The 23,680-nt window shown below is 42.6% G+C and overlaps 1 protein-coding gene across 1 annotated transcript in view; it reads left to right on the forward strand.

Moving 5' to 3' along the window:
• The first annotated feature begins 323 nt into the window (after nucleotides 1-323).
• Nucleotides 324-23,680, forward strand: part of LOC108592829 (uncharacterized) — a 129,779-nt gene continuing 106,422 nt past the window's right edge. The window contains 7 exon segments of the mRNA XM_054236953.2: nucleotides 324-465; nucleotides 925-1,005; nucleotides 1,604-1,725; nucleotides 10,951-11,042; nucleotides 13,817-13,825; nucleotides 14,417-14,555; nucleotides 17,371-17,494. Of these exon segments, the coding sequence (XP_054092928.2) occupies nucleotides 339-465; nucleotides 925-1,005; nucleotides 1,604-1,725; nucleotides 10,951-11,042; nucleotides 13,817-13,825; nucleotides 14,417-14,555; nucleotides 17,371-17,494 (694 nt within the window). The 5' untranslated portion in view covers nucleotides 324-338.

Genomic DNA, 23,680 nt, shown 5'->3' on the forward strand with positions numbered 1-23,680 from the left:
GGTCTTTGAAAATGCACTGGGAGTGTGTTTACACATGACTGTGTGCTTGTATATTAAAGGTGCCCAGGTTAATCCAGGTGTATTAAGACACCATTGCCTGGCTAGTCCTTGCAGACCTTTTCTGAACGTTTTGGTAAGTAAATCTGTTCTTCAGCAATCCTACCTGTTTCTCTAAACTGCCTAAAGAGATCCAGTACTGACGATGCTGCTCATCCATCTTTACTTGCTGGAAACTAACTTCATTGTCTTCTTTCCTTCACCACCACCCAGGAGCTCAGAGATCTAAGCCCCTTTCCATCTTCTTTTCTCCCAGCCCCAGGACACTGACTCTGTACAGGATGGGACCTTCCTCTTGGCTTCTTCTCATCCTCATCCCCGTTCTCCAGCTGATGACCCCAGGGAGTACTCAGTGTTCCTTAGACTCCGTTATGGATAAGAAGATCAAGGATGTTCTCAACAGTCTAGGTAACCCTCAGGTAAGGGAAGTGGGAAGCTGACCCTTGCAAATTTCTCCCATTCTTAAACTTTGACATCATCTGTCCCATCCCAATATCCCAACAAAACCCAATCCCTGATGAAGGTTTTCTACACTACCCTACCACTATTTGAATTCTTGGCCAAAACCTGAGGTTTTTCTGATAAGGAGGAAGAGGTGGAGGAGCGTGGTAGCTGTAGTATAGGAACACTCATTATGAACCAGGTATAATCCAAGTTTTACATAACTCAGTTTATTTAATTACCACAACCATTATATGAGGTAAAGACAATGATTACTTCTCCTTTAAAAATGAAGAATCTAAACCTTTAAAGCTGACGAGTAGCCTGATTCTGGACACAGTGTTACCTCTGAGGTAGAAGATGATTTGGAAGTGGGTGATGGGGAAGATAGATCATAGGCTATACCCCTTCTTCTTTCCTACTCAGAGTACAGTTCCTCTCGGACAACCAAGAAGCTCTCATGTATTAGTGTCAACAGCTGAGGCAGGCTGTCCTCCTTCCCTGCTGGTGAGTAACTCCCTGAGGGAGAATGGTGAGTAAGATGCCCTGTGTCCTCCCCTGTCCAACTCCCTGCACCTGCACCTGCACCTTCCACCATCTCAGGTCTGTATCGCCCTGGGGCTAAGTCATAACTCTTGGTTCCCAGAGACCCCTTGCCCATTCTTGTTTCCCTGAAGGATGCTGCTGAGTCATCTTGGGCTTCTACCTCTTCCTTTCACCCTTTCCCTTCATGCCCCCGTTTCTCAGGCCTTTCTCTCCTTCATTGTTCCATCAGGGTTACATCCTTCACCCCTCTTTCCAATTTATTCCCCTGTTTTGATGGGTAGGGCCCAACACGAGATGAATTTATCACAAATCTAAGAAAATGCAAACTCCCAAGTTCCAAGTCTCTCACTTGCATGGGTCTCTTCCATGGCCCCAAATATTCGTTTCAGTGTTCTGTATTTCTTTTCATGAGATGAGCTCTCAAAGTTGAATGAGCCTGAGGCCCCATAAAACCTAGCTCTACCCCTGGACTGCACAGACTTGAAAGATGGTTGTGGGTAGCCCTCCTTCCAATTAAATCCCAAGAGTTCTGATGTCTGCATTTCATGTACCCATGCAGAGATGACTGTCACTGGCTGTGCTTGTGGCTATGGCTGTGGTTTGTGGGATGTTCAGCTGGAAACCACCTGCCACTGCCAGTGCAGTATGGTGGACTGGACCACTGCCCACTGCTGCCACCTAGTCTGAGAAGGAGGAGGCTTAGAACTCAGTTTTTTTTACCATGACAATAACGAAACTAGGGGCCCAACTAGGAAATCAAACTCAAACATCCCCCTTCATTTGTTCCAGTCCTGATTATTGGGTAATAAAAATAAATTTTGTTGAGACCATCCTGGTCAACATGGTGAAACCCCATCTCTACTAAAAATACAAAAAATTGGCTGGGCATGGTGGCACATGCCTGTAATTCCAGCTACTCAGGAGGCTGAGGCAGGAGAATTGCCTGAACCCAGGAGGCAGAGGTTGCGGTGAGCCAAGATCGGGTCATTGCACTCCAGCCTGGGTAACAAGCAAAATCCATCTCAAAAAATTAAATAAATAAATAATAAATAAATTTTGTACCTCTCTGTGTTTATGACATCACTGTTTTTATCCCCAGCATGGGACTCCCCTAGCCAGAAAAATGTTGCAAGTGTTCCATTGGTGACATCCCACTTCGGGAAGTGAGATGGGAAGCTAGGAAAGATGTGGGAAGAATGGGAAAAACAAGTTGACACTCCAAACCCCCACTTCCCTCACTATTGAACAAAAAGATGGCCATGCCAGGCATATTGCTTGGCATGGGGTAAAGAGAAATAAAACAACACACCATTGCAGAGCTCTGTGTGAGAAGACTTTTCAAGGGATAGGCAAGCAGGAGTCGTTTTAAAGGAATCAGTTTCTAGATTTTCAGTGTGCATATGTACTCTACTAAATTCAAGTGGCTGAGATGTGCTTTGATCAAGGTGACTTCTTTCACCAATGCCTTTCTCCCACATGATGAAAGAAAACCTCAGCCCTCAGCTGTCACTGAATCTTATTATCCCAGGGTATAAAAATCTGCAGAATGCCAAACAATAAATGATTAAAAATATGGGCATCCATGTTGAGTGTGCGTGATCCAGTGATAAGGTAACAAGTCCTTTCACAGCACAGGAGGCTTCCATGGTTTGGTCTTTATAGGACTGAAGGAGGATATAATTCATTTGTCAATTGATGGATCACCAAAAATAATTTTTAATAACAAATTGGTGTGTGAGATTGTGGGCAAGTAATTCAAAAAGAATTCAGAAAAATTGAATGGCATTACTAAAACAGACATTTTCTTTTTCCATCTACTTAATTATAAGAAGTAGACATGTCAAAACAGACAACTACGAAAGTAAATACTAGGAATATAATTGGTTCTAGACTTTATCTCGCTGTGATGAAATAAAGTTATTTGTCCATGAATATATAAACTACTTGGGTTGGAGGGGAAGTTCCATCTTTCTCAGTTAAAAAAATATTGTTCTGAAATATCATTTGGGCTTATTAATTACTTATAAAAATGTGTTATAACTGTTATGATCAAATATGCACTGTTAATTATTGTAATAATAGCTATACTCCTATTTATAGCAGCTGCAGTGAGTCTTTCAGAATAGAAAGCAGATAATGTCACCTTCCTGTTCAACTCTCTCTAGTGACTTCCATTACATGAAAATATAAAATCTCAAGGCTGACTAAATTTTGCATCCCTGGCCAGTGACTGTATCTCCCACTTTGTTTCTGATGCTTGCTCACCCTGGCCATATCTGCATTCTTGGTATTCTCTGTCATAGCCAACCTCCCATTTTAAGGCCTTTCTACATCCTGTCTTCCAGTTGGTTACACAGTTCTCACACACAAGGTCAGTGCTCAATATTTTTTCAGAGAAGCCTTCCCATCACTCTATCTCTTGCCCTGTTTTTATTTCCATGATGCTTCTCAGTCTTGACTTCATAGTTTATTTATGAATGTATTAAGTATCTCTTGCACTGAAACATGTCATCCATGAAAGGAAAGACTTTGCCTGACTTGCACATCATTGCCTCCCCAGTGCATAGCACAGAGCCTGGCCCATGGAGGAGCTATAATAAACAGTGTGCCTGCTGCTAGGTCCAGCTCTGAGTCTGAGTCACTTCCCTCCTTTGCTTTCTATTCCTCTTCCTTTACCTTAGTCCTGGGAGGAACAAAGGTCTTAAAAGAGATCTCTGGATTTAGTCCTTGAGGTGTCAGTTGGAGAAATAGCTATTTATCAGAGAGCCCTCTGAGAAAGAAAAGCCAGAGTGAAGATGGAGATCAGAGAGGTTAGCAATAGCAGAATCAGAAGTTGGATTTTGTAGCTCTGTAGGACAGGATTAGTTGGCCACTTTGTGGCCCATTTCCCCTTTCTCTGTGTTAACAGAATCTTGATGTCATTCAGGGTATTGATGTGTCCAGTCCTGAAGGAGAAGATATTAGTTACACCAATAATAGAACTTTTTCTTCTCTTGGCCAAATATTTCTTTTTCTATCCACGTTTGCATGGAGTGGAATTGTATGGGGTAGCAGGTAACCCAAATCAGGCCAAGAACATATGGCAGAGTTCTGCTTGGGCCTTTTGGGAAAGAATGCACTTCTTGAATTAAAAAGAGAAGCTCTAAATTGTCCATGTCCTTTCTTGCCTGGGCTGTTGGTGTGAGGATGTGATGTCTGGAGCTGTGGCAGATGTCTTGTGTCCATGGTGTTAGTTTAATCATACTGTAACTTTTGAGCCAAAACTGTAGCATGGTGAAGCAGAAAGAGGAAAAAGAACCTGGGACTATAATCAGCTTATTCTATTCTACCACTAAACAAACTCTGAAATCACCTAAACTATTTTTCTTCTTAGCTAAATAAAAAATATTCACTCATTTAACAAATATTTATTAAGTTCTGTACACAAAGGCACTGGGCTGCAGTGGTTGCCAAAATAGGAAAAGATTACTCCCTCATGGAGCCTACATTCTATTCTCTGTCTCCCTCAGCTGGAATTTTTTTATAACTGTTCTATGGAGATAATTAGTCAAGGGCAATGTCATGTTATCTGAACAGATGACAATAAGGGCCTTAGATCATACCTTTTGTACCTTTTCCCAGTGAAGGAATGAACGAAAGACCTATAATGAGATATATCATCCCATTTGGTGATTACTAGCAAAGTAGCTGTCAAGTTGTGCGGCTGCCAAGAAGAAATGAGAGGAGAAAGAGAAAAGCAGGAGGAATCCCCAGGCAAAGAACCAGAACAATGGCAGCTGGGACCAGTCAGGACACAAACTGGAGATTGTCCTAGGCTCATTCTAGAAGTTTGAACCTCCAGGGCTACCTTAGTTCCTACATACTGCCAGAGTGTGTGTAGGTGGAGGGGAAAGAATGTCACACCCGACACACTGACAGATATAAAAAGTCCCTGCCCTCCCCTCCTCAGCAACTGCTTTCTCAGTCTGGCAGGTGAACCTGAGCAAGGCTACTTTCCTGATATATTTGCTTCATAGCAGCGCTGGAAGGAGACCCAGGCCTCCCAAGCACAGAAGCTGCCTCTCCCCTGCTTCCTAAGTACCTGCTTCTACCTTCCCTGCTTCTTTTCCTCCCCTCCCCTATGAACCCAGGAGCTGCTTTTCATCTTCTCTTCATTTTCCCTTCAACTCAGGATGCTCCCTTTTCACAAAACAAAGACCTCTTTCCACCTCCTTCTCATGCTTCTTCTCCAATTATGCCTGCAGGAGTTGCCCAGTGCTCCATATAGTTAGCTGTGAACAAAAAGATAAGAGTTGCTCTCAGCAAACTGGATCATTGATAACGGGATGAAGGTGGAAGTTATATTCCTGATTCTCAGTCCTGTTACTAGACCACAGGCAGTTTCCTAACCCATCCCCAGATTGCAACCTCCTGCTGGAAAATACATCCTCAACTCACTGGACTCTTAGAACCAATGACAATAGCATTGGTAAAGACTATGCCTAGCATGCTTGAGCATTTACTATGTGTTAGGTACCATTAGATAGTCTATTATTAAGTCATTAATTCCTTACTACAATCCTGTGAGATAAGCATTGTTATATTTTGCATTTCACAGAAGAGGAAACTGAGGCTTTGAAAATTTATGTAATTTGCTTAACAGCACTCAATTATTGATGTGACTTGATCCTGGCCACAGTGACTTATTTGCATGAGCAGAAGAAGGATATGGGATTGGCCAGTGAAAGCCCCTGGGTTTGCTTTTTATCTCTTTCCACAGAATGCAATCCCTTAGGCTGCCCGAAAGATCTCTCCTGAACCAACATCACTAATGAAAGCAATCTGTCCTCCTGCCCCTCAGGTAAGTCACTGTATGAAGTTAAAAGGGGCTTGCCTATGCTATGCTCATTCCCATGTGCTGGGATCAGGCTGCCAACCCCTTGCTGTACCAGCAGGCTGACCCCAACCTCAGGATTGTAATGTTGCTGGGTTGAGTCACAACCCCAATACCGGCAAGTTTCCTTTCCATCTTTTCATCCCATGGGGCTACTTAAGGATCTGAGGTTTATTCTCACTATCTCCCTTCTTCCTAAATCTCCCACATCCCAAATTTTTTTGATCTCCCCTCTCTTCCATCTCTCTTTCTCAATCTAATCCCACACTTTTTCAACCCCACCATAAGTGAGAGTACTTTATGGAACGAAAGAAAATGGCAGGAGGTCTTCTCTGAAGATCTCTGATGCTCTTGCCCCCTCCCCCACTGTCCATGCCCTGCAGGGCACATCAGCAGCAGAGATTCCTGTGGCTATGCCTGTGAGTCATGGGATATCTGGGGAAAACCATGAGCCAAGGTCATTGTAGCCCCTGGTGTCAACCACTGCCCACTGCTGCCACCTCATCTAAGAGAAGGGAGCTGAGAACTCAGTCTGGAGGTCATGAAGGCAACAAAACTGTAATGATAGCCAGGAAACCTCCACCCCCACTCATCCAAACCATAACTTTTTTTTTTGGCTGGGGGAATGGAATCTCACTCAGCCACCCAGGCTGGAGTGCAATGGCACATTCTTGGCTCACTGTGTCATCTGCCTCTCAGGTTCAAGAGATTCTCCAGCCTCTGCCTCTTGAGTAGCTGGGATTACAGGCATGCACCACCATGTTCAGTTAATTTTTTTGTATTTTTAGTAGAGACAGAGTTTCACCATATTGGCCAGGCTGGTCTCAAACTCCTGACCTCAGGTGATCCACCCACCTCAGCCTCCCAAAGTGCTGGTGTTACAGGTGTGAACCACCATGCCTGGCCCCAAACCATAACTTTTCAACTTAAATCTCTCTGCCTGTGGCATCTCTTTGTGTTGTGTCCTTCAGGCTAGTAGCCCCTGACCTGAGTCTTGTGTATTTATGGGATGTTGTGTCCACACCAAGTATTCCAACTTCTGCTGGAAGGGGAGGCCTTAGAGAGAACCAGAAGAAATGAAATTAGCATTCCACCCTCACCACCATCATCTCATTCTTCAACAAATATAGGGCCACAGTGTTCCAAACTCTTCTCAACACCAGAGGTACAGAGAAGTAAAACTGTACACATGCTCTGTGCATGGTCATCATCTATAGCATTCCCTAAACATCAAGGCACATATGCTTTGTCTTGGCTTGAGAGCAACCTGGATGATCTAGTCATCACTTCTCTGATCACCAATCACTACTTTAAAATGAAGGTTCCATGATTATGTAGGTGTGGCAAGGCCAACAGATCAGGAAATGACTGCCATGAAAAAGATGATTAGACTCACAGATTCTAAAAGCAGGAGTCATGGCAGGCCATGGGGAAGCACATGGAGAAGCACTGGGGTGGGTCAGAAGGCGGAGGTGGAAAGGGAAAAACATGGCAAGAGCTTTTATTTTGATTTCCACAGGAAAGAACACATGAGATAGGGTAAGAAGGTTTAGGATTGGCTAGCTTGAATAATGTCATTAGGCTCTGTGACATAGGGGCTGGCCCTAGTTGTCTGACACCTGGCCCTGTGGTGACTACCACAGAGAGTGGCCTAGAGAGTGAGACCCCAATAAAAGAGGTGGGTGAGGTGATAGCTCTGGATTGGTTGTTTTGCATATAAAAGGAAGGGAAGGTGAGTTGTTTGCTACCTCTAGGAATTAGCTAACCTTGGCAGAGGCAGTCCTTCCAGGATCAGGGTCAGCAAGGCCTCAAGGTGTCAAGACATCAGAGAAAAAAAGGCATGGTTCACTTATACACTTTTTACAAGTGGTCAGTTTTCTCACCACATTCTCCACTAAAGGAGCCTGGCATGTAACTCCCCTTTATCCTACTCTGAGGCTCCCTCCATGTGGGAATTCCTATGCAATGCCTCAGATCCTTCCCAGTATGCTAGAACCTCTATGTCACCAGTGCAAGGAGACATTTGTTACAATATGAGGAATTTTCGAGGTGTAAGTTGTAGGCCTCTGAGTGAAATGTAGGTACCACCTGAGTGTAGATCCTTTTAGCAGAGCTCAGTGCTTAAGACTCACTCTTGGAGTGAAGCTGTCTCACTGTACTTAACTGTTCAGTCTCCCTTATGTGGGATTTAAGTGTTTTTTTTCCCAAGAGTCTGGAACCAGACTATCTAATGATGTCAAAAAAGAGTCCCCTGTGTTGTATTCATTTGTGCATCATGTTGTAAAATGCTCAGGAAAGCACAGGAGTCTTTGTCCTTGAAGAGGGCAAATTAAAGAGAAGTTGGCAGGTATCAAAGGCAGTTGGTGACTCTTCCTATAGCTTTCTGATGTCTGCAAGATCAATCCCTGAATGCATGGCCCCTCTAGGGAATCATGACCCAGGATCTCAAACCACTGGGAGAAATATTCATGGGTCCAGTATGAAACACTCTCACACATCTGGATATGCTTCTACTCCAAATGGGAATGCTTACATCAGTTAGCATATTGGTTTAGTTCGTGGGTCCATGACGTAGGGTGTCATAATTTCTCTCCTTTGAAGAACCATAAAAGTATAATTGATTTTCAGAGTCTCACCCTAACAGGAGGGTGGTAACACCAATGGAGCAACCCTGCTGGGATCAGAAAAAATAACTATGTCCTTCGTAAGCTTGCTAACAAGTTTAAGTGTAGTAATGTGTGGGAATGACTTTGCACCATAACTAACATGTAGTAACATCTTAAATTAATGTTAACCTTTATCATTATCATATAAGAATGTAAGTTACAGGAGAGAGGAACCCTGTCAGTTTGTTTTCTGCCATAACCCAAGACCATGAATCATGGTTGCCATATAGTAGGCATTTATTTATTTGATTAATTAATTAATCTATTTAGAGATGGAGACTCACTCTGTTGCCCAGGCTGGAGTGCAGTGGCTCCTGCCTCAGCCTCCCTAGTAGCTGGGATTACAGGCATGCACTACCACTCCCGGCTAATATTTGTATTTTCTGTAGTGATTGGGTTTCACTGTGTTGGCCAGGCTGGTCTCAAACTCTTGCCTCAAGCGATTCACCCACCTTGGCCTCCCAAAGTGTTGGGATTACAAATGTGAGCCACTGCACCTGGCCCATAGTAGGCATTTAATAATATTTGTTGAACAATATTTGGCATTTTTGGAGTTCAGAAAGGGGGTGGGGAAGATTTTTAAATATATATATATATATATATATTTAAGACAGAGTTTTGCTCTTGTTTCCCAGGTTGGAGTGCAATGGTGCAATCTTGGCTCACCACAACCTTCACCTTCCAGGTTTAAGCAATTATCCTGTCTTCGCCTCCCAAGTAGCTGGGATTACAGGGATGCTCCACCACACCTGGCTAATTTTGTATTTTTAGTAGACATGGGGTTTCTCCTTGTTTGTCAAGCCGGTCTCAAACCCCCAACCTCAGGTGATTCACCCATCTCACCCTCCCAAAGTGCTGGGATTACAGGCATGTTCCACCATCCCCAGCCTAAATAACATGTTTTAAAAAGCCACGTTGTCCTACAATATCCATTTCTCTTGCATATTTAGGAAATTGAGGTTTTTTTTTCTAAAACATGCTGACATATGGAAAACAGGATGCAAAATGTGCAAGAATGTTTTAGACAATTTGAGGTTTCCAAGAGATTTTGTGCTGGGGAAGCTGCTTGCTACAAACTCCCAAAGCTCTGGGAGGACATAGTATTCATCCTCCCTCAGCAGAGGCTGTGAGGTGGGAAGGCCTGGGGAGCACCCGAGCTTTGAGCTTTTAGCATAAAGTCTTTATTGTTTGGGTCCATGGCACAGAGAAATCCCAGGTCTCTGGCTTGCTGTAAACTTCGCCTTCCTTGCCAACAGAAAATGTGATCCTCCAAAGCAAGAAACTTGAGGGCATGTGTCACCCCAGCCCTGGCATCTGCCCAGAGCTTGAGAAGGAAAGAACATTCTCCAGCTACCTCGCAGGGCTGTCATAGGCGGTCACTGCTCTGTGGATCACCCAGCTGTGTCAGGCAACATGAACCCATCTGCAGAAATGCGAGGAGGAAAATACAAAAGTCTTTACATGAGCCCTGAGAAGGCAATGCAGCAGAAACCTCCAGGCGGTAACTAGCCAGTCTGGGACCTGTGGTGGAGAGCGAGCATATTGGCGATCATGTGTACTTACACTCTAGGGTCACCAGGTGGCACTGTGGCCTCATCTGTGGCTCTAAAAAGGAAGATTTGGAAGGAGATCATCACAGCTAATGTCTGAAAAGCCCCTACCATGTGCCAAATTATTCACCCCTGGCTACAACCTAAAGAGTTAGGAATTTTTGCCATCTGTATTTTATAGTGAAGGAAACAAAGACATAAAGAGGTGAATTATCTTGCCCAGATGACTTAGTTAATAAGTGGTGGAGTCTGAATAGGATCTAAACAGTGTGGCTACGGAGCCCACATGCATTGATCCTCCAAGTGTTAATTGAGCACCTGCCATTTACAAGACCTTGTGTGATTAAATACGGTTATGATTAATAATATAAAAATGTCAAATCACACTTTTTAGAGATAAGATTTTCTTTTTTATTTTCTTATTTTTGTAGGTTTCAGGCACAGAACTGTATATACAATAATAGTAAAATTGATCCCACTAGTTACGACAGAAATGATGAAACATTTAAATGTGTTGGATGTTTTAGAGGTATTATCTCATGAATCCTTGACAGAAACTGAATGAGGAATGAAATTTATTGTTTCCATTTCACACAGGAGGAAACTGAGGTGAAGTGGGGTAAAGTAATTTTGCATGGCATAAAGTAGAAATCCAAAGTACAGGAATTTAAACTTGGTTCTGACCCTTTCTGAGTCCCCCATGCTCTTAACCACTATAGATTCAAGCATCACCTTGTTTTTCCACTCATTCAAGAAATTTTTTTTTAATTGTCTAACAGGTTGGCACTCATCATGAGCTTCTGTTCATGTTCTGCAGGTGGTGAAGCCCTCTATTGTCCTGTCCCATGACCAGGGCCAGCTCACCAAGGAGCTGCAGCAGCAGCATGTAAAGCCAGTGCCATCCCACATGTGAGTACCTGAGGAAGGTCAGTGAGAACAGACAAATGAGGCCTGGCGCCCTTGAACAGTTCATGGCCTCAGCTGCCCATCTCACAGGGGGCCACGCTGGGGGCAGCATAGGCAGTCACACTACTGGCTTTTTTTTCCTTTTCTCTTCCATACCAGTGTCTTAGGGATGGGGCAGAGTAGTTGACTTATTTGGATAAAAACTGCTATCTTGTGTCAGAAACTCAAAAATAATCACTGCTGCCATGTTAACTTAAAGAAAAATAACCAGACAATTGCCCACCAATACTTAAAAAAGTTATTTATTTATTTATTTATTTGAGACAGAGTCTTGCTCTCTTGCCTAGGCTGGAGTGCAGTGGTGTGATCTTGGCTCACTGCAACCTCAGCCTCCTGAGTCCAAGTAATTTTTCTGTCTCAGCCTCCTGAGTAGCTGGAAATATAAGCATGCGACACCATACCTGGCTAGTTTTTGTATTTTTAGTAGAGACAGGGTTTCACCATGTTAACCAAGCTGGTATAGAGCTCCTGACCTCAGGCAATCCTCCTGCCTCATCCTCCAAAGGTCTGGGATTATAGGGGTGAGCCACTGTGCTTGGCCTAAAGGTTACTTATTATCCTGCAAAATTTAGGCTGGGTGTGGTGGCTCATGCCTGTAATCCCAGCATGTTGGGAGGCAGAGGTGGTTGGATCACCTGAGGTTAGGAGTTCAAGACCAGCCTGACCAGTATGGTGAAACCTCGTCTCTACTAAAAATATAAAAATTAGCCAGGCATGGTGGTGCATGCCTGTAGCCCCAGCTAGTCAGGTGCATGCCTGTAGCCCCAGCTAGTCAGGATGCAGAGACAGAAGAATTGCTAGGACCAAGGAGGTGGAGGTTGCAATCAGCTGAGATTGTGCACTGCACTCCAACCTGGGCACAGAGAGAGACTGTCAAAAAAATTATCCTGCAAAATTTGAAAAGGAAACAAATCAACAGCTTCTAAACTATTTTTTAACACAACTCATAATAAATAAATTCTATGTTATGTATATATGTTCTATATTTCTGAATAAAAGACTTAACAAAGTCATATTTACAACATGTTTTACATATTTTTTATTCTGCTTCATTTTCTTTGAATGCTCTTTGCAATCTACAAAAAGTCCAATAGTAATAATTAAATTACTCGTTAAATTGAGCATTATCTTGTCATTTAAAATGATAATCTTAATAATCTTTTGTTTTGATCTAAAAATATTTTAATGATATACTATTTAAGAGAAAAACACTGGCTATGAAAGAATACACACGGTTTATTATTTTTTTAGACAGTTTCACTTTGTAACTCAGATTGAAGTGCACTGTTGTGATCTCAGCTCAATGCCACCTCTGCCTCCCTGGGTTCAAGCGATTCTCCTGCTCCAGGCTTCTGAGTACCTGGCATTACAGGTGCACAACACCATGCCTGGCTAACTTTTGTATTTTTTAGTAGAGACAGAATTTCACCATATTGGCCAGACTGATCTTGAACTCCTGACCTGGTGATCTGCCCACCATGGCCTTCCAAAGTGCTGGGATTGCAGGTGTGAGCCACTGTGCCTGGCCCATAGTTTTATCCTGTCTATTTAAAAATAAAGATTGAAAGAATACATATGCAAACAAGTTTACATTTCTCTTTTTGTAATACTTTGCTGTATTTTCTGGGTATTGACAGTCAATATGCATTCTGAAGCTACATGGCTAACACTGAGTACTCACTGCGTATGCCAGGCCCTGGGTTTAATGCTCTACATACATTATTATTTCATTTAATTATCTCCACTACCTGAGATCACATAGCCAACCCATTTTAGAGAGTCGGAACTGAGGCTAAGAGACTGAAAATTAAATGCCTGAGGTTGCAGTTAATAAGAGGCAGAGCTGGAACTGAAGCCTACGTGTACCTCAAAATGTGAACTATGACAGCGAATTCACATCCTGATGATAGGCTAGTCTGATTCACAGACCATGGAATAGATGGTGCATGCCTGCTAGGATGGACCAGGTATTACTGTAGGTAATAAACAGCCCAAACCAATGGAAATTTACAACACTGAAGGCTCTTTGTCTGCTCATGCTGCACATCCTCCATGGTGCTCCTGGGCCCTGTGCTCCACATCCCCTCATCTACCACCAGAATAAAGGAGCAGCCTCCATATGGGACGTGTCAGCAGCTCTAAGAGATGAAGGAAAGAGTGGCCAGTCTCAATGGCTCCCAACTCTTTTGCCTCGAGGTGACATATTTCACTTCCACTCACATCGCCTGAGTCAAAGCAAATTCCATAACTACCTCCACCTTCAAGGGTCCCAGAGGAGAACCTGAAATACTCGGTGGACTCCATTAAGGCCACTGTATGGTGTCAGCCTGTGCAGGAGACTGTGGAGGGGCAGAGGAGGATATTGGGGAATTGATGGGAAATGAGAGCAGGACTGAGTCACCTCAGATTTGCTTTATCCTCTACCAGGTAGAGTTTGTCCCAGAGCTGCACAAAATCATCAGCAGCATGATCAAACAGGGTAAACTTCAGAAAAAGCAGTTTGTTCAGATGTGGTCAGCAGTGAACTCAGAATCAGCTGGGTGACATTGAGTCAGTAAATCTCTAACTGCTACAGTTACCCCATATGATAGTGGTGAAGATGGAAGCATCAGGACAGTTGATTTGGAAGGATATCAGGAGTGTGAACATTCAGCATTTTAGTTCCTTAAAGTTGTATACAGGCACTACCTTTCCTGCAAGTCTTCTGTTTCTTTCAGCTTGCACAGGTGAGTGTCCAGATTAGGACTGGAGGTCGTAAAATAGAGGCTCCCACACCAACAGTTCCCCTGTGTCATGCATGCATTCTGTACATTTTCCTGTGCTAAACACTGTCCCAAAACATTGTGGGGCCTGATTCTTCCTCCTTGTTCCAATGGCCTTGGGTGACTCAAGTTCTCATTTAATGACCAGGACTCAGAGGTCTTAGAGTGGTGCTCTGTGAGGCCCCAGGTGCCAGCCACTTCCCTGTCAAAGTGTGAGGCAAAGTACAGGGCATCGTCTGGGGGGACAGTGGTCAGCCAGGCTTGGTGACTCTACTTAGTGGACTGATGATCCTACACCTGCCACCTCCAATGGATCCACTTTCTCTGTGCCTGTTTGTCCTGCTGATGCTCCAGTGGCCACCCCAGCATCCAAGCCTAGGCCCAGTGCCACTGAAGACAGACCTGGCCCCTTGGAGACCTACATGACTCACTCAGCTGTCCCCATGAGTCCACAGACCCTCATTCTTATCAAAGACCTAGGAGCCATAACCCCTGGCCCTGCCTCAATAGCCATAAATGATGATTAGCTGCTGTTATCATCATCACTACCTTTAGTGGCCAAGGACCATCCAAGGTGCCAGCTCTGGAAGGAAAGTTGTCCTTGGGAGATGATGACACTCAGTACACAGATGCTCAACAGGTAGCTTCCTCCTATCCCCAGACAATCATTGACACAGCCATTGACACTCACATTGTGTGGAAGGAAAGCAGCCAGGGTCACAAAACTGGTCAGCAGCACAGCTGGTCTCAAATCTAGGGTGCCTGGCCCTGTCTCCATGAGGGACCTGACTGCAAAGGAGGTTGACCCTGGCTTTAAGGAGCCTTTCCTGGGTAGCATGAATCACCTCCTCAGTTGGAGGCCCCTAACTGTGCTCACATCTCCTTCCTTGCCCTGTCTCTGCTTGGCTATAATCAAGGTGACCCCAGTAACCCTTCATGGACATAACAGTACTCTCTGCCATTCGCTTTTGGGCTAATCTGACTTCAAAATCCACTTACATGGTCTCTCCTTTTACAACCAAGACAACCCAAATCTGGGGCTCCTTATGCAGGTGACAGCATATGAATAGAATTGAATGCCATAGTTGTGTTATCCCTGTTTTGTTTTTGTTTTCCTTGTGTCTGAGGGTTGTTTTTCTCTTTATGGTAAAGGCATTGGCTTTCCATTTGTAGCATGAATAGAATATTTGCAGTTTACAATAACTTTACGGCATAGTAAATTGTAAAAAGATTTAAAGCAGTGGTTTTCAGCTGTGAGAGGCCTGAGTATGTTTTAGCACTCTGTGTGATTAGGCAGACGGAGGCCTTTGGGAAGTTTAGCTGAGGGTGGGTCCAGGAAAGATAATGGACAGTGTTGGCTCTGTAGATGTGACTCTGCTTCTAAACTCCACTGCCTGCTGTAGAAAGAGTTTTTGTGTCTAGAGGCCAGACTTTTTAAAAGTATCCCTAAGGGGAAGAAGTGTCCAACTTGCTGATAATCAATTATTTTTGTAGTGGGCGTGAGGATCCAGGTTTGGTTCTTCTCCACTAGGGGTTGGGGATTGTATGACTGCTTGAATTCAGCTGAGGGAAGTGCCCAGTCATTGAAAGGAGGAGGGTCAGACCACTTCTAGTAGTTTAGATATAGCCAGACAATGAATGAGGGCATACTCAGAAGGTCACACCAGCACCCCAGCAGAATGCCCAATTAAATTCAAGATGGTGCCCCTATGTCTGGCTCTGGTGTTTTTCCCTGTCACCAAATCACATTCCATTGCAGAGAGGAAAGGCAATGAATGCATATAAAACAGCAATGTATGAATTTTTCCTATATCCCACATTTTGAGTGAGGGTGACAGCAGACATATAATTATTTCCACAAACTCAGTGGGAAGCTGATCTCGATCAGCAGGTTCAACTCCATTTGCAATGACTCCAGTGGCAAGGAGAGTTTTTGTTCTGACAATCAGAATTCCAGCAAACAGTAAATGTTTCTTCATGCTAGAAGTGGGAAATTCAATAATACGTTGGTTGAGTTCCTGCTGAGTATTGAAAATAGAATGAATATGGAGAGGGACTGTGACTTGAAGAGCAGTGAATCAGCTGGTCTAGAAGATTAAGGTGAAACCCTATCCCCTTTCTACATGATTCTTTAGGATAACAGCACAGTTTTTATGTTTCTTCCTAGAGAATTTGATGCTATAATCCCTTGTTTAACTTAAGAAACAGAATTAAGCATTCTGATATCTAATAAATAAACCTATAGAGAAGAATATGTCACAACAGAGCCATTTGCTGCAGCTCTTTACTTCATGTTAGGGTATTGCAATAGGTAAGATTGGCACGGGTATCAAGGAGCTTGTTGCAATAGTGTCACTTATATCTGAACACTTTTTACTTATGTGAGTGAGTCAAAAATTTCAGAGGATGCTACTAGAATGAAAGCCCTACAACGGCAGGGATTATGTCTGATCTGTTCACTGTTATATTAATAGCACACAATAGGTGCTCTAAGAAGTGGGTGAATAAATATTAATAAATGTTAATCTGTAGACTGTGAAGTGTACTCAGCTATGGCCAATCTGATATGTCTATTGCTAAGGTTCCAAGGTGAAATTGGTTTTACTGATTTTCTCTCAAGTGTGATTTTATAGAATAACTCTGATAGATGATTCTATAAAAGAAATTTTTACTAGTATGTTTCTTTTTATAAAGTTACATAACTAGAACTTGATCATCACAGAAAAATTAGTAAGCATAAACAACCAAAGAGAACAAATAGCCATGTTTATGCTGCTCAGAGATAACCATTGCTATGATTTAAATGTATGTCCTTCCAATTTTCCTATGTGCATGTGTATATATTTTATAGTAACAAGATTAGCTAATATATACTGCTTTTTCATTTAACACTATTACATGAACCTCTAGTTTTGTTATTAGTCATCTGTATCATCTTTCCATAGTATCACCGTAGTATATTCTAAGAATGGACCAAAATTTATCCAATTCCCTATGATTGTACATTTAAGTTGTTTCTAATCTTTTGTTTGATCATAAGCACCACGCATTTCCCTGTTATTGGAAGAGATATGCAGAGCTGGTTTTTCACAAGGAAGCCTCAGGCATTGGACAGATGGGTACCCAACTTGGCCCTTCCATTGGACTCACCATGTGTCCTGCTTGAGGAGCCTCCAAGGAAAGCCAATGAGCAAGGGTTCAATTGGCTCTGTTTCCTCATACTTTTCATAGAATTATTATATCTCATTTGTTTTTGATGATTATTTGACTTGCTCCTGTTTAGTTATCTCACTGATCAAACACTTCCCAGCAGAACCTAGAAGGGGTGTGGGGGATGGCTGGTGTAGAGGGGAGTGGAGGGAGGAAGAGTCAATGAGTACTTTACCTTCTGTGTCTAGATCTGCAGATTAGATGCTATCCTTTATTATTATTAATAATTATTATTATCTGAAGTTCCTGCTTTATTCAAATGTCCCTAGTTGTTACCCAGTGTCATTTTTCTGTCCTAGGATCCCATCCAGGATAATCCATTACTTTCAGTCATCAACGTTTTTAGGCTTTTCTCGGATGTGACAGTTTCTCAGACTTCTCTAATTTTTGGTGACGTTGACAGCTTTGAGGAATACCTGTCAGGTATTTTGTAGAATATCTCTCAGTTGGGATTTAGTTGATGTTTTTCATTATTAGAATGGGGTTATGTATTTTTGGGAGGAAAACTCCAGAGGTGAAGTTCTATTTTCATCACAAAATATTAATTTTCATGACATGCTAGTGGTGTCAACCTTGGTCCCCTGGATGAAATTGTGTTTATTAGATTTCTCTGCTATAAAATAACTCTTTTTTCTCATTTTTCAAAGTTTTATTGTATTTATTTCTTTATTTTTGAGAAGGAGTCTTGCTGTGTCACCAAGGCTGGAGTGTAATGGCACCATCTCAGCTCACTGCAACCTCCACCTCCCAATTCTAGTGATTCACTGCCTGAGCCTCCCAAGTAGCTGGGATTACAGGTGTGTGCACCACCATGCCCAGCTAAGTTTTGTATTTTTAGTTGAGATAAGTTTTCACCATGTTGGCCGGGCTGGTCTTGAACTCCTGGCCTCTAGTGACCCACCCGCTTTGGCCTCCCACAGTGCTAGGATTACAGGCATGAGTCACTGCGCCCAGCCTGTTTCATACTTCAGTCCATACTTTTTGGAAGAATGTCAGTATGTCCAATCCATACCACAGGGTTCCTTCTCCTTAAGGGAAACATATATATATATTTATATTATTTATAATCTTCTTCATAAGATATTTTTCTATTCTCCCACAATTACTTATATATTCAATCATTTATTAATATTAGTGTGGACTCATGGATATTTATTTTGTTGCTCAGTTTCATTCAATTTTTGTTATTCCACAGATATTTCATTCAGGGTTCCCTTGTCTATCATTTTATTTGTTCGTTTGCTTTTGAACACTTTAAATTTTGCAGCTCTACAAGATGTTTCAAGTGCTTCTTGTATATTTTGTTTCCTGTTTCTAGAATCTGTCATTTCTACAAGGAACCCTGGTTTATTTTATTAGCAAATGGTTTCAGAAACCAAGATCAGGGCAGTAGATGTGCTTATTTTTGCTGAGTCTTCTAGATTTGTAGTGACTTTGTCGCTTATAGACTCCCTCCCCTTCAGCTGATAGAGCAAGAAATTTACATGTGTAAATGCCAACTCATGTACATACACGTCTATACATATTTTTATATATAATCACCTGTATCTCCATTAAGCTAAATATGAATTCATATTGATATCTCCAAGCCCATTGCTACATAGATCATTCTAACCTCCTCCAACAATTCTCAGCATCCACCCTTTGTTTACATAATTGTGGAATTCCAGTATACATGGAGAGTGGTAATAGAATTGATAACTAGAGAGAGATCCAAGATGGCTGATCGCTAACAGCTTGGGATTGTAGCTCCCGGTAAAATCACAGAGAACGAGAGGATGCCACACTTTCAGAGGAATTTTTGTCACTCACGGACCAGAAGATTCCCAGTGGAGGAGCCTCTTGGGTCACCAGCATGACTCTTGTGGCTGGTGTAGCAGTTTTGCTGGTGCCTCAGTGTGGTAGCTCTTGGTGCATAGTAAACGCGACTGGTTCCCCTTCTGACTGATGTTTGGAGCTCCAGGAAGGCAGAGTCACCTATTACAGACTCAAGAAGGAAGCCAGACCAGAGATTCCTAACCAGAGGAGCACCATCAGTCTTAACGCCACTGTTTTGGCCAGCGCAGTGGGTTGCTCAGATTCTGGCACTGGGAATAAATAAATTGGACATCCACTCAGAAACCTAATTAGAAAGGTGGTAATTGTAAAGATGACAGATGGATACATTTATAATGAAGGGAAGAAACCAGCCTAAAAAGGCTGAGAATATCCCAAATCAGAATGCCTCTCTTTCTACAGGGGATTACAGTTCCTCATCAGCAATGGAACAAGGCCTGATGGAGAAGGACTGTGTCCCATTAACAGAAGTAAGCTTCAGAAGGTGGATGATAAGAAACTTCTGGGAGTTAAAAGAACTTGAGAGGAATATAAATGAATTAATGGAGTTGAAACACACAACACGAGAACTTCGCAAAATATGCACAAGTTTTAATAGCTGAATTGATCAAGAAGAATAAAGGATATAAGAGGTCAAAGTCCAACTTAATGAAATAAAACAATAAGACAAGAATAGAGAAAAAAGGATAAAAAGAAATGAGCAAAGTCTCTAATAAATATAAGACTATGTGAAAAGATCTAATTTATATTTGATAGGTGTACCCGAATATGATGAAGAGAATGAATCCAAGCTGAAAAATACTCTTCAGGATATTATTCAGGAAAACTTTCCCAACCTACCAAAGCAGGACAATATTCAACCCCAGGTAATACAAAGAACACCACAAAGATATTCCTCAAGAAGAGAAACCCCAAGGCACATAATAGTTAGATACACCAGGATTAAAATGAAGGAGAAAAGGGGAGACTCAAGATAGCGTTGTGAGAACAACCCAGGATTGAAGGTCTCAGTTAATCTGGGGAGAGGTTAGTCGGAGCTGCATTTTCAGACTGATCTTTGTTGCCCACAGAACGGGGAAATCCCAAAGTATAAAGGAGACGTGGGACACCAGGCAGAGGCTCTGCCTGGAGAAGCCGGCAGCCGGGGTGGCGGTGGCCGGCCCTACCCAGCGATCCCCACAGGGTGCACTTGTACGGGTGCCCTGTTGAAATGGCAACCTGAGACTTGAGAGGGCTGAACTCGAGACTGAAAGGGACTTGGGAAGTGGGCCAGCCCAGGGATTGCAGGGACACAGCGTGTGGGATACCACAATGGGACAGACAAAATGGTGATTCCAAATGGTCTCGCCATGGAGACCGTCCCTGAGGCGCACTGTAGGGGAGGGGCGTCCACCATTACCGAGTCAACCCGCCCCGACTGAGACACACACCCACTGCTGATGCAGCCTGCCATTGCCGAGGCAACCCACCACAACAGAGAGACTCCACTGCAGGGCGGCAGAACACCAAGAGCCTGCAGCAACAGGGCGAGCCTCACAACAGCAGGGTGGAGCCTCGGCAGTCAAATAGTGATTAGACTGCCTCCTAGCTGGGCAGGACACCTCAACAGACATCCAAAAGCAAAGCCCCAACCCCCCAAGACAGAGCATTTGAGAAAAAAAGGGGTATTTTAATAAGCTCTGTTGCAGCAGAATCAAACATAGCAGCCTAACAGCCCTGAATGAACAACAGAGCTCACAGCTCAGAAATTGAGCTCCTATAAAGTGCAGACTGTCTCCTCAAGAAGCTCCCTGACCCCTCTAAATCCAAAAGACTGACATTTGGCAGGCATCATTCTGGGACAAAGATAGCAGAAAAAAAAAATCTGGTAGCATCCCTCACTGTTCTGCAGCTGCTATAGGTGTACCCCAAACAAGCAGGGCCTGGAGTGGACCTCAGCAGTCATACAGCGAAGGGGCTAGACTTGTAGAAGGAAAACCAAGTAAAAGAAATAATTCATCACCAACAATCTGGGTGTCCACTAAGAGACCCAATCGAAAAGGCAGCAACTACACAGACAACAAGTGGATAAATCCACAAAGATGGGAAGAAACCAGCGAAAAAAGGAGGAAAACACCCGAAACAAGAACACCTCGCCTCCTAGAATGGACCACAACTCCTCACCAGCAAGAGAACAAAGCTGGACAAAGAATGACTGTGAAGAAATGACGGAATTAGACTTCAGAAGATGGATAATGAGAAACTTCCATGAGCTAAAAGAACATGTTCTAAATCAATGCAAAGAAACTAAGAACCTTGAAAAAAGATTTGAGGAAATGATGACAAGAATGGATAACGTAGAGAGAAATATGAATGAACTAAAGGAGCTGAAAACACAATACGAGAACTTCGCAACACATGCAAAAGTTTCAATAGCTGAATTGACCGAGCAGAAAAAAGAATATCTAAAGTCGAAGAGAAATGCAATGAAATAAAACGAGAAACCAAGATTAGAGAAAAAAGCACAAAGAGGAATGAACAAAGTCTCCAAGAAATGTGGGACTATGTGAAAAGACCTAACCTACGTTTGATAGGTGTACCAGAAGGGGACGAAGAGAATGAATTCAAGCTGGAAAATACTCTTCAGGACATCATCCAGGAAAATTTCCCCCACCTAGCAAGACAGGTCAACACTCAAATGCAGGAAATACAGAGAAAACCACAAAGATATTCCGCAAGAAGAGCAACCCCAAGGCACATAATCTTCAGATTCAACAAGGTTGAAATTAAGGAGAAAATACTAAGGGCAGCCAGAGAAAAAGGTTCGGTCACCCACAAAGGGAAGCCCATCAGACTCACAGCAGATCTCTCGGCAGAAACACTACAAGCCAGAAGACAGTGGGGGCCAATATTCAACATTCTTAAAGAAAAGAACTTTCAACCAAAAATTTCATATCCAGCCAAACTGAGCTTCAGAAGTGAAGGAAAAATAAAATCCTTTGCAAACAAGCAAGTACTCAGAGATTTTGTCACCACCAGGCCTGCTTTACAAGAGCTCCTGAAAGAGGCACTACAAACAGAAAGGAACAAACAGCACCAGCCATTCCAAAATCACACTGAATGCTAAAGAGCATCAACATAATGAAGAATCTACAACAACTAAAGGGCAAAACAGCCACTTAGCATCAAAATGGCAGTATCAAATTCACACATAACAATATTAACCCTAAATGTAAATGGACTAAATGCACCAATCAAAAGACACAGACTAGCAAATTGGATAAAAATCCAAAACCCATCAGTGTGCTGTATTCAGGAAACCCATCACACACGCAAGGATACAAAAAGACTCAAAATAAAGGGATGGATGAAGATTTACTAAGCAAATGGAGAGCAAAAAAAAGCAGGAGTTGCAATTCTCATCTCTGATAAAATAGACTTTAAAGCAACAAAGATCAAAAGAGACAAAGAAGGCCATTACATAATGGTAAAAGGATCAATACAACAAGAAGAGCTAACGATTCTAAACATATATGGACCCAATACAGGAGCACCCAGATACATAAGGCAAGTTCTTAATGAGTTACAAAGAGACTTAGACTCCCACACAATAATAGTGGGAGACTTTAACACTCCACTGTCAATATTAGACAGATCAACCAGACAGAAAATCAACAAGGATATCCAGGGCTTGAACTCAGACCTGGAGCAAGCAAACCTGATAGACATTTACAGAACTCTCCACCCCAAATCCACAGAATATACACTGTTCTCAGCACCACATCACACCTACTGTAAAATTGACCACATAATTGGAAGTAAAGCACTGCTCAGCAAATGCAAAACAACTGAAATCATAACAAACAGCCTCTCCGACCATAGTGCAATCAAGTTAGAACTCAGAATACAGAAACCAACCCAGAACCTCACAGCTTCATGGAAACTGAACAACTGGTTCTTGAATGTTGACTGGGTAAACAATGAAATGAAGGCAGAAATAAAGAGGTTCTTCGAAACCAATGAGAACGAAGACACAACATGCCAGAATCTCTGGGACACATTTAAAGCAGTCTCTAGAGGAAAGTATATAGCAATAAGTGCTCATATGAGGGGAATGGAGAGATCCAAAATTGACACCCTATCGTCAAAACTGAAAGAGCTAGAGGAGCAAGATCAAAAAAACTCAAAACCCAGCAGAAGACAAGAAATAACTAAGATCAGAGCTGAACTGAAGGAGATTGAGACACGAAAAACCCTTCAAAAAATCAATAAATCCAAGAGCTGGTTTTTTGAAAAGATCAACAAAATAGACAGACCACTAGCCAGATTGATTAAAAAGAAAAGAGAGAACAAACAAATAGATGCAATAAAAAATGATAAAGGGGAAATCACCACAGACTCCATAGAAATTCAAACTATGATCAGAGAATATTACAAACAACTCTATGCACATAAACTAGTAAACCTGGAAGAAATGGATAAATTCCTGGACTCCTGTGTCCTCCCAAGCCTAAACCAGGAGGAAGCTGAAACTATGAATAGACCAATAACAAGGTCAGAAATCGAGGCAGCAATTAAGAGCCTACCACACAAAAAAAGCCCAGGTTCAGACGGGTTCAAAGCCGAATTCTACCAGACACACAAAGAGGAGCTGGTACCATTCCTTCTAAAACTATTCCAAATAATCCAAAAAGAGGGAATCTTTTCCAAATCATTTTATGAGACCAACATCATTCTGATACCAAAACCCGGCAGAGACCCAACAAGAAAAGAAAACTTCCAGCCAATATCCAT

The sequence above is a fragment of the Callithrix jacchus genome, chromosome 11, assembly GCF_049354715.1.
Source record: "Callithrix jacchus isolate 240 chromosome 11, calJac240_pri, whole genome shotgun sequence".
NCBI classification, from domain to species: Eukaryota; Metazoa; Chordata; class Mammalia; order Primates; family Cebidae; genus Callithrix; species Callithrix jacchus.